The sequence below is a fragment of the Peromyscus maniculatus genome, chromosome 23, assembly GCF_049852395.1.
Source record: "Peromyscus maniculatus bairdii isolate BWxNUB_F1_BW_parent chromosome 23, HU_Pman_BW_mat_3.1, whole genome shotgun sequence".
Classification (NCBI taxonomy): domain Eukaryota; kingdom Metazoa; phylum Chordata; class Mammalia; order Rodentia; family Cricetidae; genus Peromyscus; species Peromyscus maniculatus.
This window is the reverse complement of record NC_134874.1, coordinates 52113738-52138124: the sequence shown is the minus strand read 5'-3', so window position 1 is coordinate 52138124 and position 24387 is coordinate 52113738. Positions and strand designations below refer to the sequence as shown.

Sequence of the window (24387 nt, the reverse complement as noted above, 5' to 3'; positions counted from 1 at the left end):
TCATCATATCTATTTTATTTTTTTTTTCTTAAAAAAATATCTATGGATAGGTGTTCTGCCTGCGTGTATGTCTGTGCACCACATGCATGCAGTACCCATGGAGCCGGAAGAGGGCAAATGGTCCCCTCTAACTGGAGTTACAGATGGTTGCGATCTGCTGTGTGGGTGCTGGGAACTGGACACAGGTCTGCTTTAAAAGCAGCCAGTGTTCTTAAACTTCTCTCTGGTTTCAGATGATGCTTATTTTAATATATGAGAACTAGATTCCAGGACCATAAGAACAAATTTAATAGGCTATTAATACATAACACTTACTATTATAGAGAAGTAAATTTGTCTTCTTCCAGTCTATCATCCATCCACATCCATTCTAGGGCTGTGCATTTTTTCTTGAACAAGTCACGTGTTTTGATGCTAACATCCCAGCATACTACAAATGGCCCTCTGTTCTGACACCTGTCTGGTTACCATCACTCTTGTGCCTCCCTCACCCCTCACTGTGCCTGTTTGGACAGATGTTAACAGCTGTGTGCTGAACATGTAAGCTCTCATTTTTTTCTTATTCTTAGAACTCTATTTTATTTTAGTACAACCACTGAGGTAACATCTACAGAGACTGGTTAATTCTTCAGGTGATCATGTTGTTGAGCCAATAGAGGGTTCGTGTGCTTTGTAAACATTCTCCCAGCCCAGCCAGGGAGATGTCTGGGTAATGCTCCCTGCCCCTGTAGTAAGGGATATGTAAGTCCTCTTTTCCCACCTCCAACTTGTGTTTATTGGCTGCTGATCTTTGCTATCTGTTAGTCCCTGGGTGGAGTTGCTACCTCCAACCTTGCAGGCATTTCAAGTGCTGTACTTGTATTAAGCTCTCTTTGTTCTCACACTGGCATGACTGGCCTGTAACTCTACCATGTGGAGAGTGAACTCTCTCCAGCCACCAAGAGGTCACTGCAGCCTTTCTCGGCTACCTCATATTCAGCTCCATGTCTACAGAGTGGGCTTGAAGGTTAAGTGGAAGCCTCTTGTTAGAAGCCATATTGACTTACAATTTAGTTTGTTGAAATCAGCAGCATCAGAAGGAGGAATGTCTACAAAGACAGTAATTCCTAACGTTTTCCAAGGACATTGGGAGGCCGGGTTTGCTGGCAGAGAGCCTTGTCCTCCTTACCTGCTTATTTTGACTTTCTCATACCCAGAACAAGCCATCTTATCCATTTCCTCAATGCTCCAGGCTCTTCTTATTTTAAACCCAGCATCTGTTCTCAGGGCAACATCTGTGAGTAAATTGCAATTCACACCATGGGCTCTCTGCCTTACTACCTTCAGAGAGCAGGTTCTACATTAGCTCTGCCTGTATTTAGGGTGGGTTTTCCACCTCAGTTAACCAATCAGATAAGCCCTCACAGACACACCCAGAGATTCATTTCCGTAGTGATCTCAAATCCCATCACAAGCAAGATTAACCATCACATCGTGCTTTCAGGTGTCTGGAAATAACTCCTCAAGCTGCTGCAGGGAGCAAAGCAGAGCTTTGAGGATTCGTCCCCCATTTTCTAGTCAATTTCCAGGTCTCCTAAATTGAAGAATTCTGAGTGTGATTGTAAGATAAAAATACAGGGCACCCAATTCAAATTTAATTTCAAATAAAAATTAATTGCACTGCAAATGTTGCCTGGGACATACACTAAAATGTTATCTAAAATCCAAATGAATGGGAGCACCTGTGTTTTGTATTGTGAAATCAAGTAAGCCTACATGAGCTATTTTTTCCCCTTTATTTCAATCTCCTAGAACATAGCACTAAAGCACATAGTCAGATGCACCATGAGCTATCGGTTTTATTGAAGCTGTCATGCTTTTGGACACTAGTGCCAAATCATGGGTTATTGTAGCACCTACCTCACATTCCATGAATCTTTCCATGACCACAGTCCCAGTGGTCTACAGACATGGCCCTTCATCTCCATGAGTCTTCCATGACCACAGTCCCAGTGTCTACAGACACAGCCCTTCATCTCCATGAGTCTTCCATGACCACAATCCCAGTGTCTACAGACATGGCCCTTCATCTCCATGAGTCTTTCCATGACCACAGTCCCAGTGGTCTACAGACATGGCCCTTCATCTCCATGAGTCTTCCATGACCACAGTCCCAGTGTCTACAGACACAGCCCTTCATCTCCATGAGTCTTCCATGACCACAATCCCAGTGTCTACAGACATGGCCCTTCATCTCCATGAGTCTTTCCATGACCACAGTCCCAGTGTCTACAGACATGGCCCTTCATCTCCATGAGTCTTCCATGACCACAATCCCAGTGTCTATAGACACAGCCCTTCATCTCCATGAGTCTTCCATGACCACAGTCCCAGTGTCTACAGACACGGCCCTTCATCTCCATGAGTCTTCCATGACCACAGTCCCAGTGTCTACAGACATGGCCCTTCATCTCCATGAATCTTTCCATGACCACAGTCCCAGTGTCTACAGACATGGCCCTTCATCTCCATGAGTCTTTCCATGACCACAGTCCCAGTGTCTACAGACATGGCCCTTCATCTCCATGAATCTTTCCATGATCACAGTCCCAGTGGTCTACAGACATGGCCCTTCATCTCCATGAATCTTTCCATGACCACAGTCCCAGTGGTCTACAGACATGGCCCTTCATCTCCATGAGTCTTCCATGACCACAATCCCAGTGTCTACAGACATGGCCCTTCATCTCCATGAGTCTTCCATGACCACAGTCCCAGTGGTCTACAGACATGGCCCTTCATCTCTATGAGTCTTCCATGACCACAGTCCCAGTGGTCTACAGACATGGCCCTTCATCTCCATGAGTCTCCCATGACCACAGTCCCAGTATCTACAGACATGGCCCTTCATCTCCATGAGTCTTTCCATGACTACAATCCCAGTGGCTATAGACATGGCCCTTCAATACCTTTGCTTCTGATTTCCTTTAAACTCTCACTTCAGAACTTGTTTCTTCATTCCAGAGAATAGAGACCATGGAAGGTTTTCTTTTGCAATATTAGGGCAGCTAAAGAAGTGTCCCTGAGTATAGGACAGGGTAATGGGCCCAGTTCTGTGGACACTGAATAAAAGCTATCTAGAAGGTGCATTTGCTCCTCACCACTGTAAATGAAGAAGATGTCCTGAGGCAGAAGGTCCAAATTCATTTCTGAAAGTTTCTTGAAATCAGGAACTGGATCTTATAGTTGGGGGTGATATTGATTTTCCTCAGTAATATCCTTTCTACCTCACTTAACATAAGGGTTCACAGGAAAGCACAATCAATTTGGGTTTAACATATTGATAGAAGGCTACTAAGTGTATCTGGAAATCAATTCCAGTCCTGAAAGAATTTTTTTTTCTGGAGCTGAGGACCGAACCCAGGGCCTTGCAATTGCTAGGCAAGGGCTCTACCACTGAGCTAAATCCCCAACCCCCTGAAAGAATTTCTGATCACAAGACAGGATTCTGAGTAAGGACACATTGAGAAAAGCATCCATTAAATAAGCAATCAAGGGGCTGGAGAGATGGCTCAGGAGTTAAGAGCCCTTGCTGTGTTCAGTTTCCAGCACCCTTGTCAGGCAACTCATAACCAACTGTAATTCCAACTGACGGAGGCCCTCTTCTAGCCTCCATGGACACACACACACACACACACACACACACACACACACACACACACGAATATATATATATATATATACATACATATATATATACATATACATATATATATATATTAAAAGGAAATATGCAATCAGCATTACAACTAGAAAAGCATATTTTGAGATGTGCATCTAAGTGCCACCATGATTGTGTGGGCTTGATATACAGAATATTTTCCCAAGTGTTTCACATTTTGCCTTTTAACTGGAAGATTTTCAAACATTTTTCTGTACAAAATAGCATGTTAACTCCGTGTCTTCTTCCCTACAGGTCTTCTGTAGTCTTTCATGCTACTTCTTTCTTTCTTTCTTTCTTTCTTTCTTTCTTTCTTTCTTTCTTTCTTTCTTTCTTTCTTTCTTTCTTTCTTCTCTCTCTCTCTCTCTCTCTCTCTCTCTCTCTCTCTCTCTCTCTCTCTCTCTCTCTCTCTCTCTTCTTTTTTCAATCCATTAAGAATTTTGTTGCCGGGTGGTGGTGGCACAGGTCTTTAAGCCCAACACTCAGGAGGCAGAGACAGGCAGATCTCTGTGAGTTCGAGGCCAGCCTGGTCTCCAAAGCGAGTTCCAGGAAAGGCGCAAAGCTACACAGAGAAACCCTGTCTCGAAAAGAAAAGAAAAAAAAAAAAGAATTTTGTGTAATGGAGATAAAAAATAAATTAAAATGAAGTTAATCTTCCTTCCTTCCACTATTTTATTCAGTAAACTCTACTGGTCATATGCCTGTGAGAGGAACCCAAAGAAGGGTTAATTTCAGTGACAAGAACACAGCTCCAGCGCCGTTGAGATGGCTCAGTGGTTAGGAGCACTGGCTGCTCTTCTAGAGGACCTGGGTTCAGTTCCCAGCACCCACATGGCCGCTCACACCCGTCTGTAACCCTAAAGGCGGGGGATTAGATGTCCTCTTCTGGCCTCTAAGGGCACCAAGAACACATATAGTTCAAAGATGCAAGTAGGCAAACGCTCATTGACAGTAAAAAAAAAAAAAAAAAAAAAATTTAAAGAGGGAAAAACAACTCTGTGGCACAAATTTGAATGACTTTATGAACGAAATGGAGGAAACTTCCTTCTCCTAAGCATCCAGATTGGATGCCTGCCCGGGCTACCATTGATGTGTCTTTAATTCCGTCGAATGTCTTCTAAAATGGGTGACACAAAGGGTGAGAACGAAGAGACAAGGATTGCACCCGGTTGGTTACTGGTGCAGGGCGGGGGCGGGGGTGGTGGAGGTGGAGGAGGTGTGCGCGCCAGGCGGGTGATGATTTCAGGCCCCAATCGGACGCGGTAGTCTCGGGTCCGGAAGTCGCCCGCTGCCGGAAGTGGCGCGCGCTTTGGCGCTGGCGGGAAAGCCCGTCTTGTGTCTGGGTGGCGGCGGGACCCTGGCTGCCATGAGCCTCTGGGTGGACAAGTACCGGCCCTGCTCGCTGGCCCGGCTGGACTATCACAAGGAACAGGCGGCGCAGCTGCGCAACCTGGTGAGCAGGCCCGGGGGGAGGAGAGAAGCCGGCGGGGAAGGGGAAGGGGAAGGAAGGAGCGAGGAGGCGGGCGTCCAGTGCCCGCGACGGGGCCAGAGGGACAGGTTCCCCCGGTGCAGGTTCCCCCGGTGCAGGTTCTGCTGCGGGGGTTCCCTGAGCTTGGGCTGGGGACCTGGCGGAGACCGAGGGAGAATAAAGAGCAAGCCCCGGCTGTAGGAGGGCCCGGGGCGGATAGGCTCTGCTGCTACAGGTGTGTGCTGGAAAGCTGAAGGAGGAGACGGTGCTCTGGATCCCGTTCCTAGTTACTAACCTCTGCGGAATCACTGCTAAGTCCTTTCTGAAACTGGGGAATTATTTTAACAAATGCCTCTGTCCTCCGTATGAGAGTTTTTGGAAGACTCGAGAGAGAAGATAGGTTTTAGTTGTCCTTTTTTGTTGATAATGCGTGCAATAATTAAAAAACCGAGCAACGTACTTCATGTGAATGCACACCGGTTCTCTTTACAGCTTTAACGTTAAGTTCCCTAGGATGGATACATTTTATTGGATTTCTAAGGCTACTTGTACTGACTTATTTTTAGAGCAGGGGTTTAATGCACTATTCCTTTGCGTTAATAAATTTGCTTTTAAACAGGCTACGTCTTCTCACCCGATCAAGCCGACGCCCATAGTGCTGTTTAGTAGCACTCTCTTACTGCTGTCTTTTCCATAACATCCCTTGCGTGAAGTTTTCCTTTACCTCCCCAGTGAACTTGCAAGGAAATCAGTGCACCCATTTCTTAGCAAGAGAACCATTTTGGGGAACCCCGGCAATAGGAGCATCAGTTACAGAGATCTATTCTGAATTCCACCAGCTTTTATTTTCAAAAGTGCCCTTCAGAGAGCTTGCTTAGGGAGTTCCCCTTTTTAAGCATTTAGTGTTGTGCCCTCTATGTTCTGTGTTAATGCATGCAAGTTAGATTATTAGGACCCAGTAAATAATAAACATTCCAGAGTTTGGTAAATTTTCTATTGGAGTTGAATGGTAAACAGAATACCTTAGTACTTGAAAAGTAGTTTGTCTAACCTGGAGCACCTGGGTTTGATGAGAGCAAAATGCCGTGTTCTTTCTTCCCTAGGTGCAGTGTGGTGACTTCCCTCACCTCCTAGTATATGGACCATCAGGTGCTGGAAAAAAGACAAGAATTATGTGTATCCTACGAGAACTTTATGGTGTCGGGGTAGAAAAATTGAGAATTGAGCATCAAACTATCACAGTAAGCATCTCATGTCAGGCTCTACAGATGTTTTCATCTGGCAGGGGTTCTCAATCCTGGTTATGTATACACTCCTCCCCACCAGAAGCTGCCTAGTGTGTGACTTAAAGTGTGTGTGTGTGTGTGTGTGTGTGTGTGTGTGTGTGTAGGTGGGGTGAGAAGGATAACTGTCTGCTGTGAATCCTCTCTTTTCCATTTTGTTTGAAGAATTTCTTTGCCATCTCCTAAGCCAGGCTGGCTGATCTTGGCAGCTTCTAAGATTCTCCTGCCTCTGCCTCCTACCTCCCTGTGAGGATTCCCTGGGATTACAGACATTAGTCCTCTCTACCAGCTTCTACATGGGGTCTGGGATCTGCACTGGGGTCATCTTGCTTGTACATGCATGCGCAGCAAGTGCTTTTGCTCCTCCGTTTCCCCAGTCTCTGAAATGCCCTGAAGTGCTCCCGCAGCCCAGCAGAATTAGCAGTTCTTTACCAACAGTAGTTTGTAGTCTGCCTTGATTGCAGTTGTTTAGCTTTTACTTTGGCCAGATTGTATTTGTTTTGAAGTTATGTAGGGAACGTGCTGTGTCTTCTTTCAAGTTCTTCATGGCCTCTAATGGAGTGTCTTATTGCGTTTTGAAAAAGGAAAAATGCTTAGTGTGGGTGGTCATGCTATTAATAGAATTTTCAGGAGGGTAAATGGATTTTAGGCTAATGTTCAGATATCTCAGAAGACATGTATTATCTTACAAGACAAAAAAAAGATGAGTAGAAACATGAACTATGCTCTCGGTTGGTGAGCTTAATATTTAAAAGTCTTTTCCCCAAGTTATGGTATAAATTTTAATTATTATCCCAATTTTTAGCATCTGTGATGCCATCCTAAATTCCATTTCTGAAATGAGATAAAGTTATGAAGAGGATAAGTGGAGTGGGTGTATTTATTCCCTTTTCTCATCCATGGAATCAGGTTGCCCCACACAAACTAACTTAGGAAGATGGGTCTATTTGAAGGAGGGGGAGTTATTGCGGTGTATTGATTTTGTGAGATCAGAAATTGCAGTAAAGTCCAGTCCATCAGCTTGAGTCCTGTGCCTTGAATTTCAGAAGATTTAGTCTATGGTCAGTTGACGGTGCCTTTAGGCCCAAGGTGAGGCAGAAAAGTCATAGGAGTGCAAATTTATGAAGGAAGAGCTTCCTCTGACGGTGGACAGGGAGCAGAGTATCAGGCAGAAGGGACCAGGCACAGATCCCCAAGGACCCACCCCAGCTCCACAGTCCACCTCTTCTTCTAGGTAGGCCCTACCTCCTAGTGTTTCCAGAACATCCCAGAATAACAATACCAGCTGAGGACTGAGGTTCTATACTTAAGTCTGTAGGGATGTTGCCTATCCAAACTGTGACATGGGCTTCTTTTAGGAGATGGCAAATGAGAATTTAAGTCTAAAACAATAATATAATGATTCAGCCTGTGAAACCAAATAGCCCACAAGCATGCAGAGTGTTAATTTAGTGGAAAGGCTGAGCCAGTATAGTTGGTCATCTATTGGAGGAAAAATAAAGATGTATCCTGTGCCATACGGTTATGAAGTTCAGTTCTATGTGATTTAAGGACTTAAATGTTAGGATGAAATACTGACTACCTTAGAATGACGTATCTTTGACTGTGTGAGCTACTGATGGGCAGGAGAACATGAAAGCTACAGAAAAGAAGTGGGTATTTAGAGCATGTGACTTTAGGTCCAAAAGTCATAGGATAAGCCGAACCAGCAGAGAATGATTGGCATAAAGTATGTGAGGGGCATGCCAGATAATGGTCTCTCAGATAGATAGCGGAGAGACACCTTGGTCTAGAACAGCAAGTAATCACAGGGTGAAATGTGCGTGGGCACTGACATGTAAGGGAATGGGAGCTTTGGGATAGCCCAGCAGTGTGAGTCTGTTCTGTATTATAAACAGCAAGATCAGAATCCATCCAGAAACTGAATAGCCAGATGTTTTAGTTTCTTGTTCAGCTAATGGGTCTATAGACAGCTGACATGGACATGCACAGTGTCAACAAAGTGAAAATCCATAAAGGTAATTAGCTGCAGAACACGCATGTTGTAAGTTGATACATGGTCATCACCTCACACCAGTTGTCTGAGAGGGATTTCAAGGAAGACACATTATTAAGTGGGAAAAGCAAAACAGGTATGTATGAGATCTCCTCTTTTTATAGTTTTATTTTTCATGGGACATGGATCCTATGACTGTATTTTTCCTTTATTTCTGTATTAACATGGAAGACTGCAGGTAGTTGACAGTGGAGATTTGGTGATACATGAAAAAAAGAAGACAGCCAATAAGTAAATGTTGAGCAGATTCTTGTTTCCTTCACAGACTCCATCTAAAAAAAAAATTGAAATCAGCACCATTGCCAGTAACTACCACCTTGAAGTTAATCCCAGGTAAATTGCTACTAAATATTTTTAGAAAAGGAGTTAGAAATTACAATTTCTAGCAAAAAAAAAAAAAAAAAATAGTTCACGGTCATTGTCCTCCAGCTTAGAGTGATTTTTTTGAAATACTGTTGTACATTTGGAAGCTCGGGATATAAAGCAGATTAAAGTAAAGCTGCATGCTTGACTCACGGCCTAGTGCTGGCCTACTGTGCTCTCACTGAAGTCCGCTCGCTCTGCAGAACTCAGTGTTTCGTTCCTTGCATGAGTTCTGTTGAGATATCCTGACTCAGTCAGTGCAGTGAGCATGAACAAAGCTGTCTAAAAGTTGGTCCTGTCTGGAATGAGTATTTCAGACACTAAATCTGGGCCACCATTCTTCTTTGGTAGATTTTGTGTTTCATTGTCTCCATTAGAAGATTATGGTGGTCACTAGCCGGTGCCTGGATACCTACAGAGATAGGAGATCCAAGTCCTGCTACGGGGTTGGGGGGACACTGGGGATCCATGTTGCAGTATCCAAGCTGGGAAAAGTGTCAGGGTTCTGTGTGACATTTTTGGAGGTTTACAGATCAGAGGTCCTTAGGGCAGCGGCCACCCTGGACCATGTGACAGAGGTGAGTGTCTCTGAAGAGGAAGGAGTAGAATGGAGGGAGAGGATGGGGGAGTCTTAGGCTCACGTGTGTGTGGATTTGGCGCAGGCACTCTGTGTATTCTACGTGAATTGTCTTCGTCAGTCCATAGAGTAACTCCGAGGAAAGATCAGGACTGGATCGAGTTATAAAACTAACATGTTTGCTCCATAGGCTACTTGGGGAGTCTACTAGCTCTTGGCTGGGAAAATAATCACCAGAGTCCAGATGTTCTGATTGAGCTGTATCAAGTAGAGGGAAACTTAATGGCTATGTGGGTAATTATAAAATAATTGACAAATGAGATGTAATTAGGTTTCTCTGTAGTGAGTAAGGTAGTAGCAAGATATTTGTTAAACTGTTAGTCTTCTCCTTAAGTAGTAATACTGCTGTGAGAACACACTGAATGTTTTCAGTGGGAATACAATTGAAATTTGTTAATGAGCCTAAAACATCTCAATTTTAAATGTTTATAATAGTAATTAGATAATACTAGTTTCAACAAAAATTGTAACCATAAGATCTTCAGTTGTAGCCAAGCATGGTGGTATGCCCTGGAGGCTGATGGAGGAGGATTGAAAATTCAAAACCAACATGGGCCACATATAAAAACAACCCTGTCTTAAACATGAAACAAAAGAAGGCAAACTTGGTGACATTTTTCATGTAATAACCGATGAAGAGTAAGGGTGTAATACTTGGTGGGCATTTGCATCCATGTACCCGTCATTCTCCTGTTGTACAGTGATGCGGGAAACAGCGACCGGGTCGTAATCCAGGAGATGCTGAAGACCGTGGCACAGTCACAGCAGCTTGAGACCAGCTCCCAAAGAGACTTCAAAGGTGAGTGCTGCGGAGGCTTCCTGGGAAGCTGCCGAGCACCAGTGGTCCTTCTATTGAAGTTCAAAATGAATGTGCACGGTGGCATTTGGGAGGCAGAGGCAGGACGATCTCTGTAGTGCAAGGCCAGTGTGGTCTACACAGCGAGCTCCAGGACAGCCTGGGCTACACAAAGAGACCGGCTTCGAAAGAAAGACAAATGAATGCGAGCCCTGGTCTCTGCCCATGTGTTCACAGTCTCCTGTCTGTGCCTGTTTGACATTTCAGAGAAAGTACTGGGAGCACACACCACTTCAAATAAGAAACATGATTTCAAAAACTGGTTTATGACCAAAACTTCCTGTTGTCAACTGTGAACAAAGAAAATGAAAACTGACTGTAATCCCATCTCCTGGACAGCCATTATTGACTGATTTTTGCCCGCCAGTATTTTTTATATGTGTGCATTTCTTACATATAAGATTTTGTGATGACAAAAATGCCGGCATTTGATGCCTGTCATGTATTTTGTCAAATTCTTCATATGAGGGACAACGTAAATTTATATTTCTCCAAAACAGTTATCTAATCTGCATGTTGTTATTTTTCATCTTTGTCATTTTGGAGAAAAAAGCAGGTGTATTTTTTTCTTTTGTATATGTATTGTTTGCATTATTTGTAGTTATTTTTAGCCTATTGTTTGTATGTGTGTGTCTGTGGTGTAGGAGGCATGGTGTGATGTACAGTGCACATGTGTGCAAGTGCACACGAGGCCAGAGGTGGACACTCCTGTCTTCCTAGTTCACAAGGGGAGTCTCTCATTAACTTCGGCTCTGCCAACAGCGTGTGAGCTCCAGGGATGCTTCTGACTCTGCTTCTCCAGCTCTGAGTTTTATGGCCAGCTTTTTCCATGACTACGGAGCTGCACTCAGGTCCTCATGCTTCCAAAGTTAGATTAACATTTTCCCATTAAATTTATGGTTACGTGAAAAGTAATGGTTTTCTTAGAACTTTGAATTCAATGTGATTATTTTCTGTTGACCATTTTTTACAAAATGTGAAAAAAATAATGGTAGGTTTCTTGTAGTCTTTGAAAGTAGGAGACCAGAGGGGGTTTTTCTAGGTTTGGGACTTAGATGCTCCCATGTTTTATTTTCAGAAAGCAGTGAAGCGCACTGCTGCGTGCTGCAGGTACCACCTGTTTATCCTGCCACTCTACATCCCTGTCCTTGTCTCTCTCACCCCTGCTGGGCTCTGTGTGGAGCATCATCTTAGCAGGAGGCTGCCTTTGTTACTTTCAGAACCAACGACTTGCTTGGCTCTCACTGTGTGAGGTCCTGTGTTCTCAGCCACAGGCTGGGCCCTATGGGGCCTGCTCCTGCTTACGACTTCTGCTCTCGTATGGCTGTGATTCCCAGTGTGTCCTGTGGGCAGTCTGGTTTCACATTCTAACAGTGGGGACAAGTGTCGTGGAGTCCTCTTTTTGCTGCCACTCAAGCCTGGCGTCCTGTCTTTGTCCCTTTTGTGCAAATGTGGATGCAGTTTGACTTACATGTCAAGGTTGTTTGTCTGTGGACATTTAAGGGGAACCCTGTTGCTACTGCCGTCCTTTGGAAACATCTTGTTAATATAATAAAAAAAAAATACAAAACTTGGATTCATCTCCTGCCTATTCACAGTTCCTGAACTACTCAGGACTGACTGGTCCTCGGTTGCAGCCAGATCCAATCTTCCTGTACATCCTTCCAGATTTTCCTGTGGGCTGTACCCATTGGCTCTGACTCTTGCATCAGAGATTCCAAAGTATTAACAAATTCCTTAGAATTTACAGTGTAGCTCAGCACATCCTTGTCTTGCAACTTTGTTATGATAAAGGCTGAAATGAAGTGAGAAGTCCTAACTTAACTTTATTTTGACCAGTGTTTCTTTGTCTTGTTTGATTATAACATTAAAAAAAAAAATGAAAATACCCTCACCTTCTCTAAATCTGATTTGTCCTTTTCAAAGGTAAAAGTGGAACATCAGGCATCTATTTAGGATTTCCTGTCTATTAATGAGGACACAGTAAAGGCAGAAGTTAACTTAAGGCTTGAGTGGCCCCCGGTTGAAGCTGGTTTTGTTTCTTTTTGACCCAGTGGTATTATTGACAGAGGTGGACAAACTCACAAAGGATGCTCAGCATGCCTTGCGCAGGACCATGGAGAAGTACATGTCCACCTGCAGGCTGATCTTGTGCTGTAACTCCACGTCTAAGGTGATACCCCCAATTCGCAGTAGGTGCCTGGCAGTTCGTGTGCCTGCTCCCAGCATTCAAGATGTAAGTCAGGTTAAGCTTTCCAGAAATATTTCAGCTCAAACTTTGTTTTCTAAAACGTGGTGAAGCATATCAGTCATTTAAGGGCAGCTGCAGAGAGACCCACAGGCCAGCCATTAGTGGGTGTCCAGAGTGAAGTGTTTACTGGTAAATACACATCTAGAACATGTTCTCTTTCATCCGTCTTTTAACAAATGAGAATTATGAAGTCTTGGGAAGTATTTAGTCTTCTACCTTAAGCTGATTTACTTTGTTTTAGGGAAATGGAAGTTAGAGGAAGTAGATAATTGTGAGGATCCCCAGTCCCTTTGGGGGAGTCAGTGCACTAATTTTCCTTTCATCTTAACAGCTGTCAGTAAAGTGTACTAGTTCCTCACAGTAGACAGCTTCCTCACACACAGTAGATCGTATAAGATTGTGTACAGCAGCGCCTCGTGGAGTCCTAGGAGGAAGAGCAACCCTGTGAAAGGGCTCCACGGGGATGTTAACGGAAGTTAGAAATCGCCTCACGTGCTTTTCCTTTTTGTTCATTTGTCTTACAGATTTGCAGTGTATTATCCACTGTCTGCAAGAAGGAGGGTCTGGCTCTTCCTTCGAAACTGGCTCACAGGCTGGCAGAGAAGTCCTGCCGAAACCTCAGGAAAGCCTTGCTTATGTGTGAAGCTTGCCGAGTACAGCAGTGAGTGGGGCCGTTACCAGGGGAACACTCTGGGACAGGAGAGTGTGGTGTTAACTGATTTTCTCTGTGTCTCATAGATACCCTTTCACTGAAGACCAGGAGATCCCCGAGACAGACTGGGAGGTGTACCTGAGGGAGACTGCAAATGCTATTGTCAGTCAGCAGACCCCACAGAGGTAACAGTGTGAGGGAGGCACAGACGCCGTGATGTCTACAAGTAGAATTCAGTCTTGAGCCTCATTTGGAAGGGAAAAAATTGCATGTAAGATCTGAAATATAGTGATCCAAAGTAGTTAGTGTGTATAGTTTTATGCTTTTCTTTAATCTGTTAACATGTAAAATTGAACTTTATTTATATCTTTTTTTCCCCAAAAAATACTAGGTAGCTTAGTTTTAGTGCACAGCATAAAGTACCTAGTGTGCTTGGGCTGAAAGAACAATTGTAATTTTTATAATTGATGCAGAATCTGCTAGAAAGACACCGAGCTTCCTGCTCTCATCCTAACTTAGCCAAATGTCCTTGACAGGTGACTTCCCCTTAGATTTCCAGCCTTTTCATTTTTCTCCTGGTGACACTGTGTGTTATCCCTCCAAGGGTACTTGTACTTAGTTACAGAGAGCCAAGAGGTCGTACAGTATGGGTCCAGAGCTACAGCACACTGTTGGTGCCCAGGGACAAGCTCTGGAAGGGAAATACAAAGTACCTAGAAAGCGTCCTTTTGCCACACTCTGAAGTGGCTTCCATCCACGGCTGTGGGTTTGTCACACAAAGTGGACAGTAATGAAAGTGTCTCAGCCACTAGTTGTTGGTTTGTGGCAGCTTCACTGACGAAGAAGGCTCCATGTCTCGGAGTAAACCTGGCAGTTCTGAGGTTCCCCTGCTGTGGCAGTGTGGCATTTCCTCAGCCTCATCCTTGTTGCCTGTCGCAGCTGAGAAGCAGGCTGTCCTGGGCCCTAGTGGGAGTTGATCATTTCACAGTGCAGAATAGACTTGAGTGCAGCCACGAGAGCCCGAGTGTCCCTGGTTTGGATGGAATAATGGTGAGAGGAGTGTGTGTCTCGGTGGGTGTCTGATGAGTTAGGCTTTGTAAGACTCTCCTCCAGTTAGTGCAGTGGTTAGTGAGACCTCGTGGGTTCTGCTGTGTTACACTCAGACTGTGCAAGGCAAGGAGTTTGAACGAGTGCTTTTAAGAAAACTTGAAAGCCAGTATCTTGATTGACCTGGAGTGATCTTCTCAGTAGCTTATTCAGAACCCTGGGTAGTTGTTTTCTCTTTTGGTTCAGGCAATGTATTACAGAAAGACAAAGACAGTTGTTTTCTGAGTTAGGGAATATCAGGTTTGTCGCTCTGACATGCAGTCTATGCATTTCCTTCACACCCTCCTGAAAATGTCAGGAGGGAAGCCTGAGTAAGGGCTCAGTTCACACTCGGGTTGGCCTACCCTGGCTGGGCTTACCCGGGGCTCTGCCTGTCCCTTCTGTGAAGGTCCGCTCTGTGTCCTGCTGTATTGTTTATAGACTAGGTGTCATACTTTATGCTGACGTCACCTCATCACTTGTGTGATTGATTGGTGGCAGCCCAGTCTTCATAGCCACTCTGTAGATACTGTAAGCATAAAATTCTCTCTGGAGAAGGTGCATAAACATAGTACTTGATACATCAGTAAAGTGAGTGTATTTAGTTCCTGGTGTGTGTGATTGCGCTCAAGTTTTACATTTCAAGGTCTTAGTTTCTTTTCTTTTTCTTTTTTTTCTTAATTTTTATTGCTGTGTGCATGTGTGTGTATGTATCAATATGCAGAGATCAGAGGATGACTTTCGGGAGTCATTTTAGCCTTTCACCATGGGTTCTGGGGGATCAAACTCAAGTTATTAGGTCTGCACAACAAGCAGATCACCCCAAAGTCTTGATTTCTCTCTGGTACTGTTGTGAGTGATACAATGAAGAGCCCTTGTTATAAATAGCTACCGTTAAAAAGTGTGAAAAAACAAAAAAAAAATTCCAAAAATGAACTGGGCCTTGGCCATGGTGGATTGTCCTTGGAAGCTGAGGCAGGAAGATTGCTGCCAATTCAAAGCTGGCATGAGCTGCATAGTGAGGCTCAGGGCACTTGGGCTACAGAATGAGACTGTTTGAAAAGACAGCTAAAGTGGGGTGTCTCCCATTGCTATACACAAGTCACACAGCTTCTGTCTGCATCTAGGTGACGTCAAGTAAGAAAATGGACCTGTACTGGCTGGTTCCTTAATGATCGTTCCTTCAATTCCTTTGTTTTATGTAGGCTCCTTGAAGTCCGAGGAAGGCTGTATGAGCTCCTAACTCACTGTATTCCTCCTGAGATAATAATGAAGGTAAGTGGCCCCGTTTGACATCTTGAACATGCATAACATAAGCTGGACATCAGCCATGTGATCACAGTGCTTTTGTAATGCTAGGAGACACTATCATCATTTCTAGCATTCGGTAATTCAACAGATTCATTCTGTGTGCAAGCACTATTAGCAGACCACAGAAGACGGGAAGGAGGACCTTGGTTGTGACATTATGTTCTTGGGGGTGACATGGGAGACAAGTGAAGTATATTTCATAATGTTGTGAGTCTTTAAAGGAAGGAAAGTGAAATAATAATAATAATAATAATAATAATAATAATAATAATGATGATGGAGCTGAGTTATACACAGCCATGATGGTTGGGGAACAGATGTTCCAGGAAAGACGTGGTGTATGTGGAGTGATGAGGTTGAAGACATAGATACAGTCTAGGTTTTATAGGATTGGTCTGCTGGCCACTTAGGTAAATTTATTGATTTTAGATACTAGGGAATTCACAGAGTTTGATTCTATTAAAATTGCACAGTAATGTGAACAAACTCAAATGATAGCAAATAGAGAAAGAACAGTGTGGTCTTTTCAATATACAGGAGCTAGTGCTTTGAGCAGACTTCAGTTCTTTCACCTAGTAGGAAGTGCCGTGTGTGTGTGTGTGTGTGTGTGTGTGTGTGTGTGTGTGTGTGTGTGTGTTGTTAGTGTGTAGTCTGTTCATTCAACAGTATAGGATAGATGATACCCCATTGTATGACCGTGTTAGTTTTTTGAAGATTGTCGCTGTTGGTGAAAATTTGGATTGCCTGTATTATTAATGTAATGGATGTGGCAGTAACCATCATTGTGCTTAGATCCTTGCACCCTTGTGCACCTGCATACAGCTGCTCTCTACTTACGAGGGGTGTTTTTTTTTTTCCTGATAAACCCATAAGTTGAACATGTCCTGTAAATGGCACAGCCAGATGTGGCCATGTGCATAGCTCCAGCCACTTGGATGAGGTAGAAGGGTCTCTGGAGCACATCAGACTGGGCCACAGTGAGATCTGGTCTCCGAGGAGAAGAGCATTTAGTACAGTCACTTGCCAGTCACACAGCCCAGAGCAGGCAGTGAGGCTCTGGCTGTGATTACTGACTGTTGCCATCAGGGCTATGTGACTGACTGGCATGGTCCCCACTTGGCCCCACAGTCTCAAGAGAACATTATACTCCATATCTCTAGCCTGGAAAAAGATCAAAGTTCAAGATACAGTTTATTTGTTTTATTATTTCTTTGAGATTATAATTACCCTGTTTCCCTTTTCCCTTTCCTCACTCCAAGCCCTCCCATACCCTCCGTCTTGGTCTCTAAAATTCATGACCTCTTTTTTCATTGTTTTCACATAGATGTATTTGTGTGTTGTGTATGTGTATTCCTAGATACATATGTACAACCTGCTCAGTCTGTATAATGTCGCTTGTATCAAGATAACAGTTTCTGCTGCATCTGCCTTTCTTCTGCATCATCAATAAAGGAAAAAACAAACAAACAAACAAAACCAATCTGATCCTTTAACTCAGACTGTTGCAAGGGGTTTTCTTTGTTTAGAATTTAGAAGACCTTGGATAAGCACCAGGTTTTTATTGTGTACCTAATGTTTTAATTTGTTTGGCTTTGTTGAAGACTGCTGATTCATACAAACAGCTTTTTACATATATCCACATATATACACACACATATAAGTGTGTGTGTGTGTGTGTGTGTGTGTGTGTGTATACCTGGATACATGCATAAAAACTATGTTAAAGCTTTACCTTTTGTGGCGAGAGGTATAAGCATATTTGGCTGTTTTTCCCCAAGACTGCCTTTTGTGTCCCCCTTGCTTCCTGTAGGGCCTGCTCTCCGAGCTCTTACACAACTGTGATGGGCAGCTGAAAGGGGACGTGGCGCAGATGGCGGCCTACTATGAACATCGACTGCAGCTGGGCAGCAAAGCCATTTATCACTTGGAGGCGTTTGTGGCCAAGTTTATGGCACTTTATAAGAAGTTCATGGAGGACGGACTGGAAGGCATGATGTTCTGATGCAGCTAGTGGTTCCTCCAATACCTCAGAAGTCGCATTTATACAGATTTGTCCTCGGCCTGTGGGCATAATAAACTAACTTTATTTACTAAATTATTATTGTGGGCTTTTTGTTTTTAAATTAATCCTCTCTACACTATTAATTATTTTAAAATTGTTCCCAGTTTTAGTGTCCCACATATATTTCAGCTGAGTATCTGACATTTTTTTTTTTCCCTTATGGTATAGACTCAGGCAGTTGGAGGGGTGGGTGGGGAGGTGAGTGGGTGGGAAGATGAGTGGCAGATTGGGTGGATGGGTGGATTGGTGGATGGATAGATGGATGGGTGCCTAGATGGATAAGTGGGTGGGGTGGAAGGATGGATGATAGGTGGGTGTGTGGGTAGGTGGGTGGGTGGATGGATGATTGTATGGATGGATTAGTGAGTGAACTGATGGAGGTGTGGATGGGTGATGGATAGATGGATGGATGGATGGATGGATGGATGGATGGATGGATGGATGGATGGATAGATGGAGGCACGAATGCATGGGTGGTTACTATAAAGGAAGACTGGGGCAATGTAACTGTCTTGGAAACAGGAAAGGTACTCCAAAGAGACACTGTGCCTCCCTGATTAGATGCAAGGTGATTGAATCAGTGAACCCCAGAAATAATTGACGTCACTGTAAGAATTTCATGTGTACAGAGGGAAAAGCCTGAAGCCTGGTGCTGGACTGAGGAAAAACATGGCTCCCCAAAAGATTAATAGTATCAGATCACTCTGCAGGAGACACTGGGACAGAGGGAGCCATGGCTCAGTGGTTGGCATGACCACACCTTCATCAGGACTGCTTAGTTTTGTATACTTCTTGCTTCACATTTAAAACTCTCATGTCAGAACCCTACATATGGAGTGGGGTGTCACTGGACCCCATTCATCTACCCAATGTGGTCACTTGGGCTAAATCTCCTTTGTCTGCTCTTGTTCACTTGTTGGTTTTGGTTTGGTTTGGTTTGGTTTTGAAACAGGGAGTCTCTTTCATGTAGTCTGGCTGTCCTGGAATTCACTATGTAGATAGACCAAGCTGGCTTTTAAACTCACGGGCATCCATCTGCATCTGCCCACTGAATGCTGGGATTAAAGTCATGCACTACCATGCCCAGGCTTTCTCTGTTCTTCACTGTTGTCTGCCAGGCCTAGGGAGGATGGGTGGCCCAAATCTAGGTTGTTAGAAGTGCCATGGCCCAAACTCTGACCTTAACCACCCCTGGGTGCTTCCCTGCCTATATGCTATCCTCTGAATAGCCATCAGGTGAATGTCTGGGAGACAGGAGCAGAATTTTAAGGGGCGGAGGTGGGAGTGGGTTATCAGGTATGACTGGTGGAGTCCTGGGCTGAGAAACTCCCAACACTACCCCGATATGCATACCAGGCTCCCCTGGATACCTGGACAAAAGAGGAGCAATCAGACCAGGATGGGGGCTGAAGTCTCAGATTCACCCTTTTTTAAGTGAACATCGTGTCCATGTGAACACAGATTGGGGCGGGGCTGTCATGCAGGGCCACCCAGAATACACAAGTGGCTTGGTTCTCCTTGAACATGCGACAAGCCTCAGCATTCCTAGGTACAGTTAAAGCTATCTGGAAATCTACTTTTGAAAAACTATGAATTACCTCACTACCTTCTGAGACCCAGAAAAGTAGCTGTTAGCCCTAATATGGCCCATGATTCTGCAGGAGAGGGGGCATCTTTCACAGAGGCATGGGCCCCTGCTCTGCAGAAGTGGGGACACCTTCTTTTACATAGGCACAGATCACTGCTGTACAGTAAAGTCCCATGCACAGAGCTAGGTGGCATATCCTGCTATAAACCCCCTCACCTATAGGCAAGCACCCCAGACATAGCTCCCATATTCATATAAGGCAAAGTGTCAGGCTCAGTGTCTAGCCTTACAACCAAAGTTCCACATACACAAACATGGTTAGGTTTTAGGATCTGCTAGGTACCTTCTTGCCCACAGTAAAACACCAGGTTAACACAAACATACAAATGCAAGCATGCACACATGCACATGTGCAAACCACATTACATGCAGGCCTGTAGGAACCCTCCCCAGGCTGTGAGTCCCAGTTTTTCCCCTAGCCCCATGAATGGAGCTATGGATTTAGGGGAAGGTTAGGACTTGACACCTACCTCCAAGTGTGTGGCGTTGTAAAAGTGGGGGATTCTTTGCAGGACCTGACAAGTATGTATGTGTTTATGGCTTTGTCTGTAAGGGTGGGACTACAATGCTAAGCTCTGTGTGGAGAGCTAGGGCTTGGTGAAGTAATACCTAGTAGGTCTTGACACCTACCCTATAGCCTAAGATCTTCATACACATATATGGCTCACTATCAGTTCCTGCTGGATTAACCCTTCCTTACAGCCTAGCCAAACTGACACAAATCTCAGAACCTGCTAGGAATATCACCCTATATTGAAAAGATGCACATATGACTAGTATTACCTCCCATAAAACAGCTTCAAATATATAATCATGGCTAGGTGTCACATCATGCTCGGTACCCAATCTCTACAGCCTATGACACAGGTACACAAAGATGGGGTTAGGTCATTCTGACTACCCCCTGCCTTATAATCAAAGCACACTCTTTCTCACTCTCTTGTCTCTCTAGTTTTTCTGTCAGTCTCTCATACACACACAAATACATACACACAACTATGTGTCTATTACTTCTAGATATTTCCTCCCCACATCAAAAGTCCCCCCCCCACACACACAGGGCTAGGGAGATAGTTACAATCTCCCTAGGAGGATCTCTTGAAAGTCATGCTATCTAGCTGTGTAAGAGGAATATGTGTGTGTGTGTGTGTGTGTGTGTGTGTGTGTGTGTGTGTGTGTGTGTGTACAGCCAATGCTAGATACAAAAAGCTAGATGTCAGGTACTTTTGGTATCCCCTCCCCTCTCTGTACCTCCATGTTTTATACTTACTTCAGAAGTTTGGGAGCCAGAAACAGCTGATGGAGATGACCTCTGGCATTTGTCTTTCTGGATCTGGATTCTCTCGCTCAATATAATTTTTTTCATATCCATCCATTTACACAGTAGGATGACTCAAAACCAAAGAGGGTTCTTGTGTTGAGTGCCTGAAACTAGGCCTGTGATTTTGCAGTTGCATTCTGTTTACAGGACCCATTTCTTTATGAATGCCTAATGTGGGAGATTAGGCCCACTGTGGGTGCTACTATCCCCTGTACATTGGTCTTGAATTGTTTAAGAAAGCAAGCTAAAGTAGCCCTGAAGAGCAAGCCAGTAAAGAATTGCCCTCTGAATCTGAATCTAAAGTTCCTAGAAAGCTTCCCTAATGATGGACATTAAACAGGACATGGGGGCCAAATAAACTCTTTCAATCACATTGAGTTATGTCAGGACCTGTCTATCAACAATACAAAGTATACTAGGACAGTTCCCCAGGACTGGCCCCAATTTGTAATCCTCCACACTTCACCTACTGACTGCTGGCTTTAAGAATGTAATATAAACCTGTATGAACAAATAGAAGCTTTAAGGTTGACTAGATCTCAGGGAGAAAACAAATCAAGGACCAGTACAATTTCATTAGGTGAGGTTATTTTAATGAAGTTAATCATGCAAGCAGACAGATTTGAGAAATATTGCTGAATGAGGGTGACACAAGAAATAGTGCCTGATGATGTATACAGAGACAGGGGAGGAATCTGAGTGTATTTTTTAATATGATAAACACCAACCAGAGGGCATAAACACAGGAGTGAAATCATATGACTTGAGATAGTGAATCATGGGACATATAAGCAGCAACAGTGGTTGCAGGAAGGTCAGTTTAGGAGGCTGGCAGAACTGTGAAAACATCATGGCTTGTTCACTCTCTGGATCCAATGTTGGTGAATATACCCACTGCACTCTGTGGAACATGGCTCATGAGGTCAGAATATATGTTAGCACATCGTGACCAGCATACACAACCATTGTAATACACATAACCTGGCTCATGAGATCAGAGCATGTGGGACATTCTGAATCCTGCCCCAGCAGACATCTTATCTCAATTCCTGTATTCTGGTTGGTGAGGTCAGAAGGGATAGCACTCACTCCTAGGTCATCCAGCATCAGGAAGTTATCCCACCTACAAACCGGCACCGTGTGTCTCCACACTTGAGCTCAAGCAGAACACAGATGAGCCTAGCACAGCCACACTAGGAACACCAAGCATCAATCTAAACATTCCCCAACATAAAGGAAACAGAAGCACTCAAGTAACAAACTAAATCCAGATGAGCCCATGACAAATGCAGAAGTAACATGAAAAACCCAGGACAACATTGTTGTGGCTACACCTCGAGACCCCTGAGCAAGACTACCACAGAGCTGATATCTGATGCAAAACACACAGGGGTTTATTGATAGCAAGCAAGCCTGGGCTTGGTCCATGTCCAACACTCAACATAGTGGGTGGAGGAGGACGGCCCTGAGCTCTCAGAGTGAGGGTTTTTTTTAATGGAAAAACCGCAAGCAGAGTGGCACAAGCCTTGGCATCATATGATTGGGTAAGGGTGTGGAACCTTTGGATTTACTGGTTGGGTTATAGTTATCATCTTGGGGGGCAGACCTGGACAAGTCCCAGGCTTTGTCCTTGAGCTGCCATGGAGGCTGTCTGGTCTCACATGTTCAGATAGAGCCATGCACGTATCTCTTAGCTGGTGAGGGGTCCCAGACAGTAAACAACTGGCTGAACCTTGAGCAGTCAGAGTACTTGCAGAAAGGGAGCTACTGCAAGGACTATGTCATAGCCCTCCCAGAAACTGCTTGCTCAAGTCTCAGGAAACTGAAATTGAGCCCTGATCTCTGGGAGAAGACTGACAGCCTGTTATGGCATCTGCTTGGTCCTTTCAACATAACTCCTCCCAAAATGATCAATCACAAAGTAGTGTCCAACAATAAGAGAGACTTCAACCAAATTCAAGGTTGGGTAACAAGGAAAGCCCAATGGCAGATGCATGGATCTCCCTGGGAAAGGGAAAAAAGAGATCTCCTGGGTGAACTGGGGGCAAGTGAGGATGGGAGCATGAGGGTTTGGGTTGGGAGGTGCATGAAGTGGCACTCTACTGAAAGAGATGACTGGAACAGGGGAGCATAATGGGGTCAGGTAGAACATGATGCAAGGGGAACTCCCTGAAATCTATGAGGATGATGCCAACTAAGATGTCTAGTGATATCGGATACACAGCCTGAACTGGCCATCTCCTGTGATCAGACTGTTGACTACCTCAATTGTCATCAGAGAGTCTTCATCCAGTAACTGATGGAAATAGATGCAGAGACCCACAACAAAACATTAATCCTCTTTGGGTTCAGGGAATTCTGCTGAAGAGAGGGAGGAAGGATTGTGGGTTCAGTGGGGTCAAGAACATTCCAAGATAACAGAAAACAACTAACCTGGCTCATATGAACTCTGTCTGAACCAATAACCAGAGAGCCTACATGAGACTGACTAGGCCCTCTACATATATCTGACAGCTGTGTAGCTTGGTCTACTTGTGGGACTCCCAACAATGGTAACAGGGGCTGTCCCTTGGGCTTTGGCTGGCTCTTGGGAACCTATTTGTGAGTCCCTGCTGTGCAGTGCTCTGTTTCCCAACATGTACTGCTCAGTATAATCCCAACTGGACAAGTCCTGACTCACAGAAGGATAGAGAACACTGAGATGAGGTCCTTAGATGGACAAGAAAACATGGCTATTACTCTGGGAATATATTGGTGTCATTGGGCAGATACTGTTGTGGGCTGTGGGATGTGAGCACTTTTGAAGATCTGGCAGATCCAGTGCTGGGTGGTGATTAGGATAACCCACATGGCAGGGACCATGTCAAGGAAGGACTGATGCTCCATTAGTGGAAGCAAACTGCCCATGAGTAACGTCCCCGATGGGTAAGGTTTGTTATTATGCATGTCTTTCCTGATCTCACCCAGCAGTTTACTCCCCAGCTTGTCCATTGCTGGGACCCCAGGAAAGTTAAAGCACTCCTAGAGCAGTGGGCTATGGAGACCACCTGGTGAGACTTAAAGAGGACAGCTCCACAGCGATGCGAACCCCAGTAAAGCAATGTGGAATGCCATGACCATTGACCCTCAGCCGTGTCTTGGCCACAGCATACCTCCCTTCCCACCTTGGGTTTGAATTATACTGCATAGACATTCAGTGTCAAATGTTAATGACCAAGATTTCATATAGAAAACAACAACCAAATGATGTTGATCCTCCATGGACTGTAAGAATGAAGTTAAAGACCAAGGCCAAAGGGCAAGTGGCATGGCACTCATGACTATGGGATCTGTTCATTGACGGTTCATAGCCCACCAGAAAGAAACAGATGGAATCCATACCATGAGAACTCTTTGGGAATGAAAGATCAGCAGAGTGGGGAGATTGATTGGAAGACAGTGTCTTCTGTAACATAGAAACTATAGGTATTTCATTCTGGAAGCAACTACATATTTTGAGATTGGAGTCAATTTTGGAATATGCTCGTTGAAGGAGGACACACACTTTTAAACATGGTCAGTTCAAGCTCATGTATCCCATGCTTTTTAGTGTAAATGAGAGAAGGCTGGGGGAGAGAAAGAACCACAGATTGACTGTATCAGTCATGGCACCTAAAATGTTACTTGACATTGCCTGACTAGAGACACATGTTT

At 44.3% G+C, this 24387-nt stretch overlaps 1 protein-coding gene across 1 annotated transcript; it reads left to right on the top strand.

Annotated features, from left to right (window-relative positions):
* Positions 1-4994: 4994 nt before the first annotated feature.
* Positions 4995-17758, top strand: Rfc3 (replication factor C subunit 3). Its single transcript, XM_006987236.4, has 9 exons — positions 4995-5153; positions 6272-6409; positions 8773-8840; positions 10209-10306; positions 12418-12599; positions 13139-13275; positions 13353-13451; positions 15558-15627; positions 17474-17758. The coding sequence occupies exons 1-9, from the start codon at positions 5067-5069 to the stop codon at positions 17663-17665; spliced, it is 1071 nt and encodes a 356-aa protein (XP_006987298.3). The 5' UTR covers positions 4995-5066; the 3' UTR covers positions 17666-17758.
* The last annotated feature ends 6629 nt before the right edge of the window (positions 17759-24387 follow it).

Excerpts from the sequence above, each read along its gene's own strand:
- Rfc3 (XM_006987236.4), top strand. The coding sequence starts at position 5,067 with ATGAGCCTCTGGGTGGACAAGTACCGGCCCTGCTCGCTGGCCCGGCTG. Across the intron at positions 5,154-6,271 it reads CGGCGCAGCTGCGCAACCTG|GTGCAGTGTGGTGACTTCCC; the intron begins GTGAGCAGGCCC and ends TTTCTTCCCTAG. Across the intron at positions 10,307-12,417 it reads CTCCCAAAGAGACTTCAAAG|TGGTATTATTGACAGAGGTG; the intron begins GTGAGTGCTGCG and ends TTTTTGACCCAG.